Here is an 18,870-nt window from a genome sequence, read left to right as displayed (position 1 = left end):
ACGAGTTTTAGTACTATATACTTCGCTTCAGGTTTTTTCCTATGACTACTAGCATATGATGTTTTTATTGCCCTTGGTTTATCTTGACGAATATCACTTGTACGTTGCTTGTATGTTGAAATGGAAGTGACAACGACATAACGAACTATTGAAAATGTTTGGGTGTCAAATCATTAAGTCTTATGGACAAGAATAAATGAACAATTTACTTTGCTAAAAGTTATAAGCAACAATGAGTACTAATTTGTAAACTTATTACCTTAGATTAGAAGGGGCTTTCGCATAAGATACAACTATAGCTCCTCGATGTCAACTAACCACTACCAACGATCTTACAAAGCAAAATCTTGTTTCCTACCTAGCTAAGCGGTTTTTTGCTACTGTCAAACTGTATTAACATTATAAAACAATCTAACATTATCGAACTACAAGATCGGTTTGTACATCGAACTTTAAGTGGGGCATGTCGCAGCTTCATTCCAACTGTTCAAATGGAACACGAACAAACAACTGTCCGTGTAAAGTGACAACGGCAGAAGTCTGATGTGGATCAATCCTCGACGGTAGGCTGACCACCTGGCACCAAACAACACGCATTGATTCATTCTACATTTAAGTTAATCTGATTTTTCTCTCTTTATTTTCTTCCTTTCTCCAGGCAAAGAATTTAAAGGTTCGAGGGCGAGGAAATCAGGGGAATACAGATTAAAACAAGGAAAAACGTAGAAAGACCTATACATTTCAACAATGGAATAAATAGTTGAAGATAGTTCTAGTTACTCAAATAAGCTGTGCCAGAATTGAGTTGAGGAGGGTAAGGACCTTTTTGAAGGGTGTGACACCCCATGGATTATCAGGATGTTCGGGTTCACCACTAATTACCAAGCGTCCCGCCGGATCAGACTGAACACGCACCTGTAGAAACAGAAACAGGAATTGGGAGAATATTTATGCACTGCTTGTTTCTACTATGAAACATATGTACTGATTCTGACCAAAACAAAAAAAAATCGAGAGGTATCGATGTCTTGAGCTCAAAGCCTAAGGCCTCACGAACTAAGGTTAGCTACAGCCAACAGGATGGAAAATGCTCAGCTCTTAGCCATCGCAAGAAATCAGAAATTTCAAAGAAAATGTGTTGTCAATTGAGCTTCTTAAAAGTATTTTGAAAAAGATACATTTTTTATAGATGATAATTTCATTTGATTAAATGAAATAAGTATTTAAAAATAAATAAAGCCAGATTCTCCATGAGAACCATACACATTGCAAGTAATGAAAAAATTGAAAACAAAAATGATGTACCTCCTCACGAAGTAGTCCGGGAACTAATGCATAGACCTCATAACAATCTTTCTGCAACAAGAATGTACTTGCTTTGTAAGTTGATCCTACGATCATTATTGATGTGTTTTCTTAGTAGAAACATACTCCAGAACTTACAGTTTTCTGCACATTGACTTTGACCCAGTCGGCTGGTTGTCCAATATCAACTACTGCTACGTCCAGCCTAGCCATTAAAAAAAGAACAGCAAAAATGCTAAATTAATTTCCATCAGCCCATCTAATGTTTCTTACATGGGTATCTCAACGCAAATTGGCCAACTGTCATATAATGTGTAGCTGTATCAAGATGCGTAAAATAGAAAGCCATATAAAGAGAGAACACTAACTGTGGTTTGGGTGATTTTGTACGTGCTGATTTCATGGCATGCTCCATGTAAGATGATTTCTTGCGTTTAAGAAGACCTACATCAACCAAAATAATAACATATATTTATATTTATATATCAGATTGAAGGAATAATTCAGCTATGCAGCTATCCATACCGTAAAGAACCCAAAAGAAGCTTACCAATGCTTTTAAGTTGTTTTTCCCTTTTCTGCATTGAAAGTGAGTTCTTATCCTACAGAAATTATTAAAAAGGAATCACATTGGAAACGGATAGTAATGGAATAAATTGAGGATGCACAAGAGAAATAAATCCATGAAACACCCAGCATTCACCAGACCTTGATAATAGGGTCACTAACTTCACCATTTCCCAGAAGACGTGAGTGCCAACCCTGCATGGCACGTGCTGCAGCATCTCTTCGTGCTCTACCTGATCCTGGTCCCTGATGAAAGTTGAGAGAGAGAGAGAGAGAGAGAGGTTTTACTAATACAAATTACTGCAGAAATTTGATCGTGTACCATTTTGTCTCTTGGGTATTTCCTCGGCAATACAATACAAACATAAGCAGGATCAATAAAACTGCCAACATTATTAATTCGGTTGATCACAACAAGACCAACCTGGTGAAAATACTAGCACCTCTTGATTCATATCTTCGAAGTACTAGTTCCTAAATAATAGTTAAAATCATAGTCACTAGCACTGAATTCTATGAAATGAAGTGCTTTGTAAGCTTCTACTCTGTCTTACTTCATCTTGTTAGCAAAAAAAAAAACACCATAATAGATTACTTTCCCTAAAAGTTGCAGTATGGCAGAGAAACATGAAGATACTACCAGACTACAAAGTTGAACAAAAAATATCACCTAGATGCGAGAAGACCATAGCCTTGTATCTTTCATGATGAAATAAAATAATATAAGTCCAGCAGCTTGAAATTCTTACCTGGTTTTCAATACTCATAGGTTCTGAGTTGGAAGCAATAGGTACACTAAGTTCACCACCATGGGTTTTATGCCTCTCATAATCAAGGAGAGCCTAAAAAAAACTCAAGAAGTTACAACCAAAAGTATAGTGTTGCGTAGCTTATGCAACTATATGTTTCTTTTTCCATGTGTAAATGGAAGATGGACACACTTGACTTTTGATACAAAGATAAGGTACAAAAAAGCACCAAAAAAACTCAGATAATAAATTGAAATAATACTTGGTATGGTAAAAATACATGGATTTAAAACTTCATCCATTTGAAACAAGTGAAATGGATTATAACATCATTACAAGAATTCAAATGAGCCAAAAGTAGCCTTTACAAACCCATTACATATTTTTTTTATAAGAAACCTATGACTATGAAGATCCCCCCATAACACTAGCCATCAATTCAAAAAACTTCCCCATGTGACCAAAGTGATCAGCGCATACAAATTGCAGATATAAATACATCAATGAAAATACAAAATATTCAAAGAAAATATCTTTCCACCATCACCTTCTCATAAAATCCTCGAAATGTCCATGAAACTGTCGTACATGTCCTGCAAAAAAAAAAAAAAAAAATAAAAGGTGACTAAAAAAATCCTATCATATCTACTCTGAAGGACAAGGCAATATAAAAGGCCCAACAATTCCTCCCCAAATGGAGATGTTACAATTCAGTGACTATGGAACCATATATTCTTCAAACTACGTGAAGAATGCATCAACAATGATTTTAATGTAAAATCAGCATCAGGTTAGGCATTAAGCTAGGATGTTCAATGCTTTCAGACAATATAACTGCTTTTACTCTTAATACACGAAAGAAAGACAGGTGAAAGAACATAAAATACTATAAATTGGCAAAAGTAGCAACTTGTCTCCCACAATGTCACATGGGAAGATTTTGACAACGTAATCTACAAATTGTGTCCATACTTTGGGGGCTTGAAAGACTCTCCTACTTGCCGCCACAACTTGCATGAAGTCACCTGTCCAAAAAGGATGCCAGTTGTGTCATAAGATTTCAGAGCTGCAAAATTAATCAAATGAAACAAGAAATCTCATGACAAGAAAACAAAATAAAATCAAAAATAATAGACCCGCAATTTTCTAATTTTCTCCCCCCAACTACCTATGACCTAAGGCTGTTGGAAGAAGAGAGGTTAAAGACTTTATATGGAGTTGCATATATCAAGAGCATTTACTTGACCATTAAATTTAGGCACATTACAGATTTCAGAAAGACTAATAACTAGCCACTCACGATGTATGAAGCTGCTAAGCCCACAAACAGAGAATCGTATGAGAACTATCTTCAAAATATTTATAGTAGATTTTATGTGATTCAAAAACATGTTCATTAAAGCAAGAAACTAGTTTTCAATTTCAGATTATTTTTCATAGGAAACGTATGCGCCAGACAAGAAACACAGTGGTCATTACAGAAAGAACAACAGAATATACCTTGTCATAGCCTCCCAATCTAGTCACAGCCCTCCATAACCTTATAATAAAAAGTTTAAAATGTGAGCTCAAACTCCAATTCCTATTGGAGGATGAAAATCATGCTGCAGTAATGAAGAATAAAAATATTACTTGAGGCAATTCAGACCCTCTCCATAGAACTTGGGAGGTTTGAACTCCAGGCTTCTTTCTCTGAAGAAGTTCTCAAGCTCCTTCATGAAAGCAGATTGCTCTTCTTCTGTTCCGGATTCACTACCTTCAGCAATATGATTTTCATCCAAAATAAACGAATGACTCATATTTGCATGCCCATTATGAGATGTAGTAACACTGTCTTCATTGAGCTTCAACCCTATGGCATTTTCTGTTTCCGCTTTAATACAAGATGGCACTGGATGGGGAGTTACAGGTTCATCATGATTTGCTATTAAAGCATGATCAAGAGAACCAGTTTTAGTTTCAGGCATCTCAAAGGCCTCAGATTTGGCATCCATGGAGGACTGGACAGTTTCTATGTGAGAGTTGGAAGTAGCAGCATCTAAACCCAACTCCCTTGGGGGCAACTCATCAGGGCCAGTTTTGACAAGAGACTCAGGTGAGTCAATCTCTTTTTCACATGAGTTGGGAGTTGCCTCAGCTGTCACACAGAGAGAATCATGGAGCTCCTCTTTCACATTAACTTGGTTGCCTTCACTTAAAGCAACTGGAACATCCTGTGCAGATTCCTGTTTCTCCTTCGCATCACACATCTCCGGTTCCAAAGAGAGAATTCTACAACTAATGGAAGTTAGGCTTTCAGAAGAAAGTTTAAGTAAAGAAGGAAAGAATGCAGCTCATGGAATTTAGGTTTTCAGAAGTCTGTTAAGGAAAAAAATGCTACATAAAAGAAAATGGAAACCCAACCCAGAATCCGGAAAATAGAGTTGGGCATCTTTACATGAAAGTAGTAGGACTAGCAATACTCGCTAGATGGGCTACCCAAAACGCTCAAGCCAGGATCCTCATCTTAGTTTTTCAGGAAAGACCTAACCCTAAGAGTCGATTCTTCCGCCCTCCCCTTAGCAAGAGAATCGAGTAAACGGAACAGCGTGCACATGTGCCTCAAATGCATAATACATCAAGGCTCCAAAGATGATTGTCGCAATGAGAAGAGAGAGAAAGCAAATATTTCATATGCATTTTGGGGGGGTTGGTGAAGGGGGAGGAGAAGGAAGATATTATCAGATGCTTATTGCTTAATTTGGAAAAGAAAAAGGAGTGGCATGCTTCAAGATTCATACCTGGAAAACAAGAACGAGCTATGGAAACGGAAATTACTGCTTTGATGTTATGTGGTAGTTTTACGAACATGCAATCCAGAAAGAAACCCTAAAAATCACCTGCACTTCACCGTTCTTATTTTCAAATCCGATTGCACGTTCAGTTGGGTAGTAGTGAAATATGAATTCGACGTCGTCTATTTCTAGTTCGACTCGCGCTGGAACTGCGCGCCTTGAATGAGAACCATCGCCATCAGAACTTGGACGTCCGTGAGTGGTTCAGGAACGAACATAGATGGGCTTTCTATTTGATAGGGAGTGTGACATGTCACAACCTTACGACAAAGTGGCCGCCCTTTCTAAACGAGTTCGAAGAGGATGGTGCATCATCTAACACACTATAAATAATGGCCATTAAAGAGAAAATGAGACATAAGGGTCGAGTAGGGCCTCATGCCTTAACCTTGAAAGTCGGGGTTTAAAAGAAAATTTGGGCATGCGGTCTGGAATCAACTCCATCCATATGAAATATAAATGCTCGCCAAATTTGATGTCAATCGAACATCAAACGGATACTCCGCTATTTTGGCATGGACATGGGGGTCCAATACCTCAAAATGGGGTCCAATACCTCAAAATGTACCTTAAGGGGAGGCATGATGTCAACTCTCCACCACCCACTGACCCATGTGGCATGGGTGAGCTACCCTAGGGCACATATGTGTGTTACAGTAAAGACGAGTATTGCGAGACGAGTGTCTCAAGCGACTTTCTTTGAAATAGGTCTTTCAAAGGTAGTACCGAGCAACGTGGGTGTGTCAGGATTGTGCTATAGCCCATGTGTTGAAGGTTGAATTTTGCACTCGCTATTTAGTATGGAGTTCTTAAATGATATGACATGGACATGGGGGGTCCAATACCTCGATAGAACCCAAATTGATGAATGTTCAAGATGTCTCAACGTTTTGAACGACACATGGGTCCGTTCTTGATGGCATGACCAACAACTCTATGTTGATTGGGAACCAAGATGATGTAGAACGGCACATGGGTCAGTTCTTGGGATGTTGTCACGATACATGGGCCATGTTGATTGGGAACCAAGATGATGTGGATGTAACGTTGCACACGAGAAACCTTGACCTCGAGTAAAGGCATGGTCTAGTCGAATGACTTGGTTTGGTGTATAGGCAAGTCGGTTATGTCATAGATGATTGAACACTCACGCGCAAATCACAAAGCGGGACGAAACATGAATATGAGACTTGAGTTCTCCTAAAGGCTAGTCGTGAGTGTGTCAAGATTATAACACCGCAGAATTGAAAAAATACGGTGCATGTCTTGTAATAATAAGTTTCTAAATGTGCTATTTAAATTTTTTATTTTGCATATTACATCTATGTAATAAATATAGGTTTGATGTTATAAATTTGCAATTTTCATCCTAGAAGACTTATAAACTTGTTTTATATCATAAATATTTATAATTATTAATTTACATGTATAATACGACCTCTTGTTTTTAATTAATAGTTAATATCTAATGATATCCCACGTTCAAGACAATTAGTTAAATCTCGTGAAACCATTTCAAAGAAATTGATAATACAAACGCTTAGCACCGCATACTATAAATTATAACACTACAATAACATTATTATAATGCAACTTTTTAAAAAAAAAAAATCTGTCTTTGAACTTTGCATAAAGAAATCATTTAAACAAAAAGAAAATTAGTGCACAAAAATGTAGTATATACAGGGGAGGGAGTAAAGTAAAAGATTTTAAAGTGGAGATAAAAGAATTAAAACCCTGATTTTCTCTTCCGCTTGATCACGCCCACATCATTTACCCAAAAGGATGAGGAATACGAGTAAATAAAGGGCACTCCTTTTATTGCTACAGATCATCATCATCATCTTGAATACAACAAATGAGAGCACAGGATTGGAGTTGGACCTCATAAATATCTCTTTTATCTCAATCTTAATCAAAGAACTTTCAGCTGTAGATTATCATACCCAACCTGTGCTTTGTACCTTTCAAATATATCTTCGAGTGCTTCAATAAACTGACGGTGTAAATCAAGCACCTAATATACCAACAATCATATAGTTACTAACATAACAACATATAGGACTTATCAATAATGAAACATAGGACTTGGTCAAACATAGGACTTGGTCATCCCTCAAGCTTCATAATTCTAAAGGATTTATAATTGTTTGACCTCAGAATTCCTGGCTGTTGATTCATATAGGAACCTCTTTTGTTGTCAATATTAATTATGCTTAAACATTCGTTAAGAATTGCAAAAGGAATGAAATGGGCCTTCAAGACACCTACCTCATCACTTGAGGGATTTGGATTTTTCTTCACCTCGATGGGTTTCCCCACCACCACATGCATCCGCCGTCTGTAAGGAAGAGGTGATCTGAAAACAGAACAATATTCAATGATCGCTGGGTGATGATGCAATAATAACTACAGAGATTATCTTATAAGCATAACCAAAGATCACAGACCAACACCCTTCATCCAAAAGCTGTACCATTCTATCGAACTTTTCCATGGATTGTCTTGTTCCTCATACACAAATTTCTCAAAATAAATTGCACGTATACAACATAATTAACAAAAGAAAGACTCGTGCAAAGTTAATTTTTCCAGATCCAAGTTCCCCCAAAAAAGTAAATATATAATTCAAAATTGACTGTGCGGTGATAACAATGACATCAAGAACAGTCCAGGAATTAGGTGGTTGTTAATGACCCGCAAACTCAACTTGCCTCAAGGGGTGCAGTCTATGCAACTCCTCTAAGGTTCAACAAAGGCCTACAGTAGGTATCCCTCATCGAAGGAGAGTAACCCTATGAAGTGAGGTGGGCAAGATTTATTGAGCTGTGCACATATCAAAGAAGGGTCTTTTCTTCAATGAACTTTGTCTTAGAAGCTAAAAGTTTTATAGTGCACAATTGATATATTATATGAACTAAGACTACGCAAATATTTAAAGAATAAATGTAGTTCTCTTAAAAGAAAGAATCAAGACACAACAGTGCTATTAATCAACTTCTTCTTTTAGAAAGATGAACCAAAAAACACGCATAGTGGAGAATAGAAGAGCATGATATTTGTGAAGACTCGGAGAGAAAATATACACATACCCAAGAACTCCCCAGAAGATAATTGGCGTGAACTTGATCGCTCTAGAAAATTGGAGGAAGAACTTACCGCCAGGTTTCCACCACTGGTAGACGCTTGACTATATAAATTTAGAGAAAACTGATTAAAATAAATTCTAAAATACAAATTAAAATCAGAATGATAATGTAACATACTGAAAACAAAGAAATAATCGAAGATAAAAAAATACCTGACCAAAGCAGAAAACTGGGACCAATGGTGTACCCATCTCTATCGCTATGCGAACAAATCCTCGTCTTGTCTTGAGGAAGACAGTCTACAAAGTGAATTTCAGTGTTTTCTATAAGGAATGAGAAAGAAGATTGAAAACCCAAATCTCAGTGGAAAAGCAAATAATCATATAAGAATTCCAGATCAGATTGCTCATTTTTGGTTTAGAAACTCAAGAAGTTCCACCAGCTACATTTCCTTTTCCTTTCCCCAAATGTATCCGAAATCGTTTGAGGTATAACTGTAATCCTTGAGGTGCCTCAAGGCTTATGCCTTTACCAAACAAAAGGAGGCTGACAGCTCTGATGCTTATGTCCTTGAGGCATCAAAGGCGTGAGCCTCATGCTTATATTAAGAAGGGGGCTATTTGGCGGTGGTGAACCTCAATTTAATGGGAAGACAAAAATCATTGCCTAGGACATTTAGACGATCTGACACATTGGTTTGAAGCTAAGACCTCATAATTTTATGACTAAAAAGCAAAATGTGACACACTAGAACATACTTAATTTTATCGTCATTAGGACAAGATAATAATTGATCTGATAGTTGGCAGCAGGCAGAGGAATACTTTCCGTCTTTATTTCCTTTTTATTTTCTTTTCCTTCCACAGTGTCTTCCTTTCTCCTCTTTTGTCCCCTAATTTTTGGTGTTACCTTTTTTGTAGTGGTGGTGAAATTTGGATTTCTTCTTTTTTTTATTTCCTTCTGTTTCTTTTTACTTATCTTTATTTTGGTACCACTGCCACCTCAACCTTTTTCCGCAACAGTATTTCAATAAATATTGCATCAGAAGATTATTCAAGTTTCTAATTCTGTTAAACATCTAATTAAAAAAATAATGTTTTTCCCATTGTTCATTTATTTCCCCAATGTCTTCCTCTGTTTTTTTCTTAATATATATATATATATATATATATATATAATTGTTTTTAGTTATTTGTGACTGAAGAGAGAAAGTCTAGCAATGTTCTGGCTAAGTTCAAAATGGACGGACAAGAAGAGACTGCAATTTTATCTATCTTGCCTCCAGTATGCAAGTGCACAAACCTTAACCTTCTAGTAACATGGAGGATAGTGTAATAAATCAAATAAAGATAGCATGATCAATGTTTAAATTTTCAGGTAAAGAATAGATGGAGAAAGACCTCGGAATTACGCTCCATATGAAATGTTTCTTGAACTCCACCAGGCACAATGATGCAACTATAGCCAGCTGCCAAGAGGGAGCTAAAGTTTTTCCTTGTTGCTGGCGATAGACCCATCCATGTCCATATGTGCCTCAAAAATGGCGTATAAAACACCTGGTCAATACACCCACATGATGAAATGATAAGATGCAACGGAGGATACTAGTAAATTCCTATAATAAAGAGGAAGAAGTCTTACAGCGGAGCTAGCAAGGACTTTCAATTTATGGAGAGGCATCAAACCAGTGAGGTCAGCCAACGCAACAACACCAATGGGTAAAACTGAATGTGGCTCGTAACCAAAAACTACATGATGGAAAAATAAATTACATCTATTTTATGAAATGTTAAAATTTGAACATAATAAAATTCCATATACCAACAAAACAAAAAATAAATCAAATATGAAACAACCACACATCATGTGAGAGGAAACAAAACTGAAGATTAGTTACAAATAACTAAAAGGTGCCATTAAAATCAAGCAAACAAATAGCTACAGCATTGACACTTTCTTTTTAAAGTTGATTACTAAAGGGGAACATCAACACGAGCTTTTTATATCCACCAAAGTGTAGGATTAGGCGGGAAAGTGATTCTCCGGAGAAGAGGAAGAAGAAATAAGAAAATGTGTAAACCAGAAAAGGACCAGCTAAAAAGCAAAATGGTTCAAATAATTCCTTCAAGAAAATGAAAGCAACACCAACGGTTGTTAATAGACTGTCGTATGGCAAAAATGGAAAGTGGATATTTATTATGATAGTGTTTGAGTTAGCTATTTAAAATGAATATACACAAAAACTTAGACATACAAAATTTATTTTGGTAAAGAAATTGAACAGGAAAGAACAATATACGAGGGAAGAGGAGAAGATAATCCCTTCTCCCTAAATAGATCCTCTAATATGAAATGATAGAAAGTAGGCACACTACCTCCAGAGTTTCTCAATCAGTAAGAGGATAACGAAAACCCAAAGACAGTGAAGAAGACACATCCTAGGAAGACAAAACGGATGTCACTGAGTGCAACTCCAAATCAGACGGGTGGAACAGCCGTGGGAACAACACACAATGGGCTTCTCACCCGCTTACCAGACCTCTAAAAAATAAGTATCAGACTCGTCCCAGATGGAACATTTAACAAACTGAAGAAAGATCAGAAAACCCAAAGCATTAGCAGTGTTTTGCTCAATCCCTTCAACCCACTACTTAGAACCCACTCAAAGGAGTGCGGATCCATGCTCACTCACAATAATCCTACCCCAAAAAGAATGCGGTTACCTGAAGATACATGTAACACCTGGAATTTTATTTTATTTATTTATTTATTATTATTTTTTTTATAAGAGACAATTTCATTGATGAGTGAAATTTACAAGAGGGACGTATAATCCATGATGTTTATAAAAGACCTTCCCAATTTGCAATGAGGGAGGTATAACTATAGGAAGTAAAAGTATTAGACAGTTTACACCAGAAAAAAAGGGAAAAAAAAAAGAAGAGAGGAAAGAAAGCAGAATGGCACGCACACAAGTTGGAGAAGATGACAGTACAATCAACGTTAGTTTCTCAACCTTCTCTTTAACAAATTTGAAGCTAGTCATTTTCATCGGTTTTATTCTTTTGACTTAATTTAGGGCATATTGAGGAATTTTGGAAAAATTTAGAATATCTTCAAGGACCCGAAACAAGCTCGGGAAGTCTACAATCAAGTAAGTAACCATATGGAGCAGGTTTCTAAGAAATACTTGTAGGAGTTGATTAGGATCGAGGGCAATGATTGAGTATTATGTTTAGGAGACTAGTTTGACCTAGTTTCATGATAATTGTGCTTAGATAATGTGAACCGTTTACAACTTAGTTCTATTTACTGTTATATAGCTTCCGCACGCATGATTTATGAACTCTGATGCATCATTAGACTTTTTCGCTTTCCAGTATGCTAAGGTTGGATTACTATCACTTAATGAGCATGATGAACATGTTGTATGCCTTTTTACGTTTATTATGCATGATTTAGGGTTTGGATAGCTTGTTATTGCCGAGTTATGAGTTGGACTATCGCTATGTGCCATAGAGTGCTAGTTGTGGTATCCATAGACTGTGAGTTATTGTTTCACGTATTTTGGTCCTAGTACCTAGTCATGAGTTCCATAGCCTCCTTGGGTAGACCAGGTACCTTGTAGGGACGGATAGAGCGCAACCCTATTCGTTAACTAACCAACAAGGGTTAGGGTTTACTTGTTACACATGGCTTAGTTGTCACCCATAGAAGGTTTTAGGAGTCATAGAAGGTTTTAGGAGTCATAGAGGGTTTTACTAATCTAGCCCAAGTGGCATAATGATAGCTAGTTTACTGCTCTAGCCTGATAAGGCAAAGTAACAAATAGTTACTATTTCTAAGACAAGTAGTTTCATGAACCTAAGGAGGGTACAATAGTAGTTAGTTTACTGTTCCAGCCTGGAAGGCATAGTGACGGGTAGTTTACTGATCTTAGAAACAGGTAGATGTAGCCCGACATCATTAGGGAGAACCCATTGATTACAGCTAAGTAGGTAGACATGCATGGAATACGGTCATTGTTTTAGAGCAAAAAGGCTCCTCCAGACTTATGAGTATTACCCTAGGGCCTTTCCACAGGCCACAACAACTCGAGACGCACTTTGCGCAAGACTGACATAGGACATAAACATACATGAAACCTAAAGCCAAGACAAAACAAAAAACCTCTAGGTTGTAAGGGTTAGTTACACAGTGACCTATAAAGTTTGGTATAGACGTTAAGCCACAGTATGGCTATCGCTAGGGACAGTTATGAGTACATAACCTAAGCTTCGGTGTATAGGATTAAGTCCGACAAGAGCATACAAATAGGTTGATTACTGAGTATTTTTTATACTCATTCCATGTTCTTCTATTTTTTTTTATTTTCAGATGGAGTGTAGACCATTGTTGATGGCGAGAGCGTGCAGAGCTGTGCAGCTGCAAGGGTTCCCTTTAGATCGAATCGTCTTCCTTGTCATTTCGTTATTATTTGAAATGCTACTTCAGTTGTGAATGCATATTAAAATTTTAAATTCCTTGTGTCTCCCATTTTACCGCCCTTTTCACCCTTGAGTGTACATGGCAACCTATGATTCGAGGAAGCAAAAATCGGGTCGTTACAATCCAACACAAATATTTAGCCAGCCTAGCCTTATTCTGTAATCTTAAAGGCCCAAAAAACCAAGACGCACCCAATAGGATGTCACGTGTATTTGCTCACTATAACCTTTTGCCACAAACAATGTATTAAGACAAGAGAGGAGGAGCCAAATGTTGAATTCTAAAATTTCCGATAACCAAACTACCCCTTTCTCATATTTATTCTACGTTGTTGAGAGAAAGAAATGGCAAACAATTGTAGAAGGGGAGGGGGGAAAACAGCGGTCACTAACCATAAGCACGATTGGGATCAAAGGCATGTATATCTTCAACATGTAGAGTAACAGGAAAATAGCTGCTAGCATTTTGACATATATACCTGGAAGCAAAGAGCAGATAATAGGATGAAAGAAGGAAGTGACGGAAAAGGAAAGAGGGTGCAGAACATACCTGGCCAATAAGCGGCCGTATTTGCTTTTATCGTCGACAGGGATTAACACTAACATCAAAAGTAAAGCGAAAACCCTAAAAAAAGAAGAAAAAAAGTGATGAGAAAGAGATGCGGAGAAAAGGGAAAGGAAAAGCGGATGAGAGAAAATGAGAAAAACAAAACTCACAAGAGGGCTTTGGGGAGGGAGAGGTAGAAGAGGGAGATAAGGGCGAGAGCAACATTGAGATGAATGCCGCCGAGCCAAATGCCGAGGGCTACCATTATGTGCATCGTCCGCCATTTGGTCGGCGACCCACCGCCTTCCTTGAAAACTGTGACGGTAGATCCTGAGATTTCATCCCTCCCCATTCTTCTCCGCCTTCTCCAGAAACGGAAGAGTTATCGGATTTTGCAATAGATCCAGAAAGAATCGTGTCTGGTTCTTTCTAGTCCGCTCCCCCTCTCGACTCTTTTGCAGAAACCAGGAGTGGAAGCTGTTAATTTTATTTATACAATCTTTTCGTACTCAGTGAGAGTTCCGTGGGAGTGATTGATTCCCCAATTTCTAAGTTCTCTTTAATCAATTTATGATATTAATGTTTGATAATGGTCGTTTCTCGAGTTTGTCTCATTGTTTATGTGAAAGTAGTACAAATTTGGATTTGCTATAAAAACCCAAAATTCATTACTTCTAATAGTTAATCTCCCAACTCCGAGAAAAAGTCATTCGAAAGTGATGGAAAAATTCAAATTCAAAACAACATATTTGATTCATACCAATATAGAAATATATTCCTTATTTTTAAACCCATGATCGTCTACTACGTGGAACTCTCTCTCAACAATCCTCAACATATTCTAAAAATATGTATATCAAAATCGTCCGGAAGGCCAATATTCATCATCAGCTAATAATTTGTTTTTGTTGGTTTTCATGTTTGTCTACATTCTTAATATAGACCTTGAAAATGAAAATAATGTTGGAATTCAATACAAGGGAATTGAGTTACAAATAAGAGTTTTTAATCTAAACAATGCAATGAATTTGTTGAGGCAAGATTAAATCTTCAGAGCACGTAGTTTCTCCATAACACCTCGAATTTGATCTGAGATATAAGCATACAAGAATCTCTGCGCAGCCTCATCCAGTCCAGTTGGTTCATCAGTGGCAGGCCATCCTAGTAGAGGAGAGGAACAATTACGCGACATGGAAATAGCCATCTGCTTCATGCTAGGTAGGTCGAAATGAATGGGCTCTCCCACAATAATCTCAATCTTCTTACTGCACAAGGGAACAACAGGTCTCCTACCAAAGATATAGTTTTCAGGCATTATCTGAGAATCCACATAGGTCATTGTAAAGTGAGACGGGATGAACAGATAAATATTGGTTTCTATTCATACAAATAGACTATTGAGGATTGTTGGGAGGGAGCTCGTCCCACCTTGGCTAATTTAAGGAATGATCATGGGTTTACAAGTAAGGAATACATCTTCATCGGTATGAGACCTTTTTGAGAAGTCGAAAAGCAAAGCCACGAGGGTTTATACTCAAAGTGGACAATATCATACCATTGTGGAGATTCGTGATTCCTAACATGGTATCAAAGTCATGCCCTTAACTTAGCCATGTCAATAAAATCCTCAAGTATAGAACAAAGAAGTTGCTAGCCTCGAAAGAGTAGTCAAAAGTGACTCAAGTATTGAACAAAGAGTGTACTTTGCTCAAGGACTCTATAGAAGGAGTCGAGCTTCGATTAAGGGGAGGCTATTCGAGGGCACCATAGGCCTCGGGGGAGGCTCTACAGTGCACTTTGTTCGAGGGGAGGATTGTTAAGGATGGTTGGGAGGGAGTGTCACATTTACTAATTTAGGAAATGATCATGGGTATATAAGTAAAGAATCCATTGGTATGAGGCTTTCTGGGGAAACCCAAAGCAAACCCATGAGAGCTTACGCTCAAAGTGGACAATATCATATCATCGTGGAGGGTCATGGTTCCTAACATAGACTCGTAGATTCAGGCCCAAGGTGAATTTTTAAGGCAACTATTTACATCTGGAAACCAGTTAGTAGCATGGTTTCATCTAGACAGAATATTTGCAGGATTAGTAGAATTACTGCTGTAATTTTGGGGGGAAAAAATTACCTCCTGAAAGCCACGATGGACGATAGGCAGAACTATTGGTGTTACAGGAGAACGAACAATAAGACTAGATGTTCCCCACTTTAATCGTCGGATGGGCACATCTTCCTGGGTCACTTTTCCTTCAGGAAATGTATGGAGCTGCCAGACGGTTCCATGACCAGAACATAAAGAAAAGAATCTCATCTAGAGGTATGCATTTTATAGTAAATATAATTTCATTGTGTTATCAAGACAGATAAAGTACCCATTCTCCATTCCTCAAGTGCTCAAGTGCTTCATCCATATATTTTTGATGGATTCCAGCACCCCTAGTAATAGGTATGCATTTTCCTGCAAAAAAGAATTAAACATTTTAAAATTTTGAAACGGTAGTTCACACAATACCCAAAAGTGCATTTTCCTGCAGGGACCAATGTCACTCAAAGAGATTCTGAATTCTCCCTGCATTGGTAGATCAACCATAGAATGACACTAGGACCCAAAAAGGCAAAGTTTGGTATGACCATTGCAAGAAAACATGGTAAGGAAATACCTAAAGTTTCTCCTTTCAACCATTTCTAGACAAATTAAATACACTAGTAAACTGTAACACTCCAAGCCCACCGCTAGCAGATATTGTCCTCTTTGGGCTTTCCCTTTCGTACTTTCTCTCAAAGTTTTTAAAACGCGTCTACTATGAAAAGAGTCTAGCCCTACTCCGACCAGTGACTCGCACCGTCGAGAGGGTCTAGCCCTACTCCAACAAGTGCCTCGCACTGTCCGGTAACTGCCTCTAATACCATTTGTAACGGCACAAGCCCGCCGCTAGCGGATATTGTCCTCTATGGACTTTCCCTTTCGAGTTTCCCCTCAAGGTTTTTAAAACACGTTTGCTAGGGGAGGTTTCCATAGCCTTACTCTCCCTATTCTTTCCATAACTACAAAAACTTCCGGTGGGAGCTACAAAACTGTCCTTCCTCATAACTACAAGTAACTTACATAGGGAGAGCTACAAAAATTCTTCGAGGGTTTCTAAGTAATCCTATTTTGTAATGACCTTTCACTAATACCAACTCCTACTAATTGAATAAGGTAGCACCAAAAAGAAAACTGTAAGAATGATACCTAATCGGAAGAAATAAGATAGCACTGTGTTCTTAAAGCATATATCCTCCGCGGCCAGCACCCACCTACCCAATGTTGCGTCAGAGGTAGGAAAACCTTTGAATCCCCACATCACTGGATCGTCTAACCTGTTAAATCCACCAAAGCGACGTCGACTTAGAAATTTCAGAGACAAAGAGTGAAATCCAACCAATTAAGCTATACACAAATCGGAGGAGAAGAACAAGGTTGCGATATAATAAACTTAGGAGCTTAATAGCTAATGAAAACGACGCAGCAGAAAGGGAGAAAGACACGGACGTGGACATATGATTGCTAACAGTGATGAGCGACACTCCGGGAGGTCGGTATCGGACAAGTCGAAGGAGGGTATCGGCGTTGCGGACGGAAGTGGTGTTTAGAAGGTTTGCTACAGTCTTGGCGAAAGCCCCCACTGCCATGAACATCATTTTCCTCGGAATTCCCCACATGTGGTCCGTTCGCCCTGCCCACTCCATATGCCGTCGTCCCATGCCCGCCGTAGGGCTCCGTGCTCATGCCTCAGACCCACACAATGCCCGGTCGTCCGTCGACCTTGTCTATTGCGGAGGTAGCGCCACCCGCCCAAGCCGACACAATGCTGCAGTTCGATCGAAGTTATAGCTTGTAGGTTAACTGTGCAAAATTAAGTCAATCACTTCCCAATTTTAGGAAAAAGAATTGCAAAATAAACAGCTTTATTTATCATTAATTTTTTTTGCCAATAATTCAATTTTAAGAAGAAATTTGCTAAATTTATTATAATTTCTTAATAAAATATTTAAGAAAATTTATTCGAGTCCTACACGATCATTATAAACATATATATCATTAACATATACATTAAAAATAGATGGTAAAATAATTAACAACAAAAAAAAGAAATTGATTTCATTTTCTTGAGTATAGTAATCATGTAATAAAGACGAGAGAAACTAGACAAATATAAGATACTTTTAGTACAAGTTCGAAAAATCTATTATAAAAGGGTTAACAATCACTCTGTTCTATTGTACAAAATCTCTCTTCAATTGATGGAATGTATCCGAGAGAAACCAATCAGACAGGTTTTTCAGAGGAAACAAAACCGTAACAAGAAAATATTAATTCGCATAAAACGAAGCAAGCTATTATGAACAAGTTACATAGTATATACATTAAAGCTCATGGAGATGGTATGCGCCCAAACCGACGTAATATAATATATCAGTCCTCATCACTGGCATAGTATTGGCACAAGGACTCGAGTCCAGTGTTCGTATCACTGGTTTGAACTTCCAAGCTCTGTTTATTCTCCACCCGAGCAGTCAATTCTGGTTTCTTTATAATAGAAACCCTAACTGGCAAAGATTTAGAAACAAACTTCGAAACACTAGAGGTGCCAACGTTGCCATCGCTTCCTGCACAGTAAGCGACAAAAAAAAAGAAGCAAATACATCAAAATTTGAGCATTCAATTTGTTAATGAGACGCAATTATATATCTATTAAAGGGATGGTACTCTCCTTCTCTAGACACAAGGCCACAACAAAATACCTACCAAAAACAGTCTCTCAAAACACCTACATAAACCTCTCCCTCCACAAACCAAACTCTCACGCACAATCCCAAAAACTTGCCCCATATTAACACCACTTCTTAGCCATTCCCCACCTTAGCCCTCCTTAACACATAAGGAGTTCAGGATGAGAAAGATTTTCTGCTTACAACCCTTGTTTCAGGTTATAAGATCACTGCGAAGACCTAGGGTAGATAGTCTGAGAAAAGTCGAGGAAAGTCCTTCCCCGCATGATTTCTATTTCTGTGAGATCCCACATCAGTTGGGGAGGAAAATGAAACAGCCTTCTAAGGGTGTGGAAACCTCTTCCTAGGAGACACGTTTTAAAAACCTTGAGGGAAAGTCCAAAGAGAAAATATCTGCTAGCGGTGGGCCTGGACCGTTACAATTTCCCAATAGTCTTTGTTATAGGTAGGAATTTTTTTTTTTTTTTTTTTTTTTTTTTTTTTTTTTTTTTTTTTTTTTTTTTTTTTTTTTTTTT

At 37.8% G+C, this 18,870-nt stretch overlaps 4 protein-coding genes across 5 annotated transcripts in view; all 4 read right to left on the bottom strand.

Annotated features, from left to right (window-relative positions):
* Positions 1–180: 180 nt before the first annotated feature.
* Positions 181–5,693, bottom strand: LOC111431184 (AT-rich interactive domain-containing protein 3-like). Its single transcript, XM_023067742.1, has 13 exons — positions 5,402–5,693; positions 4,254–4,892; positions 4,122–4,161; positions 3,594–3,646; positions 3,169–3,214; positions 2,622–2,714; positions 2,014–2,118; positions 1,856–1,907; positions 1,674–1,749; positions 1,444–1,510; positions 1,306–1,356; positions 823–915; positions 181–576 (listed from the first exon to the last, which is right to left on the bottom strand). Exons 2-13 carry the CDS (start codon positions 4,868–4,870, stop codon positions 475–477), a joined length of 1,395 nt encoding a protein of 464 aa, XP_022923510.1. The 5' UTR covers positions 4,871–4,892; positions 5,402–5,693; the 3' UTR covers positions 181–474.
* A 1,366-nt stretch (positions 5,694–7,059) lies between these two features.
* LOC111431182 (diacylglycerol O-acyltransferase 2D) lies at positions 7,060–14,119 on the bottom strand. Its single transcript, XM_023067741.1, has 9 exons — positions 13,749–14,119; positions 13,582–13,656; positions 13,425–13,510; positions 10,186–10,292; positions 9,945–10,100; positions 8,757–8,843; positions 8,548–8,645; positions 7,727–7,814; positions 7,060–7,472 (listed from the first exon to the last, which is right to left on the bottom strand). Exons 1-9 carry the CDS (start codon positions 13,928–13,930, stop codon positions 7,371–7,373), a joined length of 981 nt encoding a protein of 326 aa, XP_022923509.1. The 5' UTR covers positions 13,931–14,119; the 3' UTR covers positions 7,060–7,370.
* Positions 14,120–14,468: 349 nt separating this feature from the next.
* LOC111431222 (N-acylphosphatidylethanolamine synthase) lies at positions 14,469–17,476 on the bottom strand. Of its 2 annotated transcripts, none has more exons than XM_023067811.1 (5): positions 17,115–17,474; positions 16,815–16,942; positions 15,955–16,040; positions 15,711–15,848; positions 14,469–14,896 (listed from the first exon to the last, which is right to left on the bottom strand). In XM_023067811.1, exons 1-5 carry the CDS (start codon positions 17,324–17,326, stop codon positions 14,621–14,623), a joined length of 840 nt encoding a protein of 279 aa, XP_022923579.1. In that variant the 5' UTR covers positions 17,327–17,474; the 3' UTR covers positions 14,469–14,620. The 2 variants fall into 2 exon arrangements, with proteins under 2 accessions (XP_022923579.1, XP_022923580.1); XM_023067812.1 differs by having other exon boundaries at positions 14,486–14,867; positions 17,115–17,476.
* Positions 17,477–17,786: 310 nt separating this feature from the next.
* The window catches only part of LOC111431206 (coiled-coil domain-containing protein 94 homolog), a 4,399-nt gene continuing 3,315 nt past the window's right edge, over positions 17,787–18,870 (bottom strand). The window contains exon 8 of the mRNA XM_023067781.1: positions 17,787–18,232. Within this exon, the coding sequence (XP_022923549.1) occupies positions 18,039–18,232 (194 nt within the window). The 3' untranslated portion in view covers positions 17,787–18,038. The remainder of the gene's footprint in view (positions 18,233–18,870) is intronic.

Source organism: Cucurbita moschata, unplaced genomic scaffold (assembly GCF_002738365.1).
Source record: "Cucurbita moschata cultivar Rifu unplaced genomic scaffold, Cmos_1.0 Cmo_Scf00035, whole genome shotgun sequence".
Lineage (NCBI taxonomy): Eukaryota > Viridiplantae > Streptophyta > Magnoliopsida > Cucurbitales > Cucurbitaceae > Cucurbita > Cucurbita moschata.
Note: the sequence above shows the minus strand (reverse complement) of the source record. Positions and strands in the feature narration are given on the sequence as shown.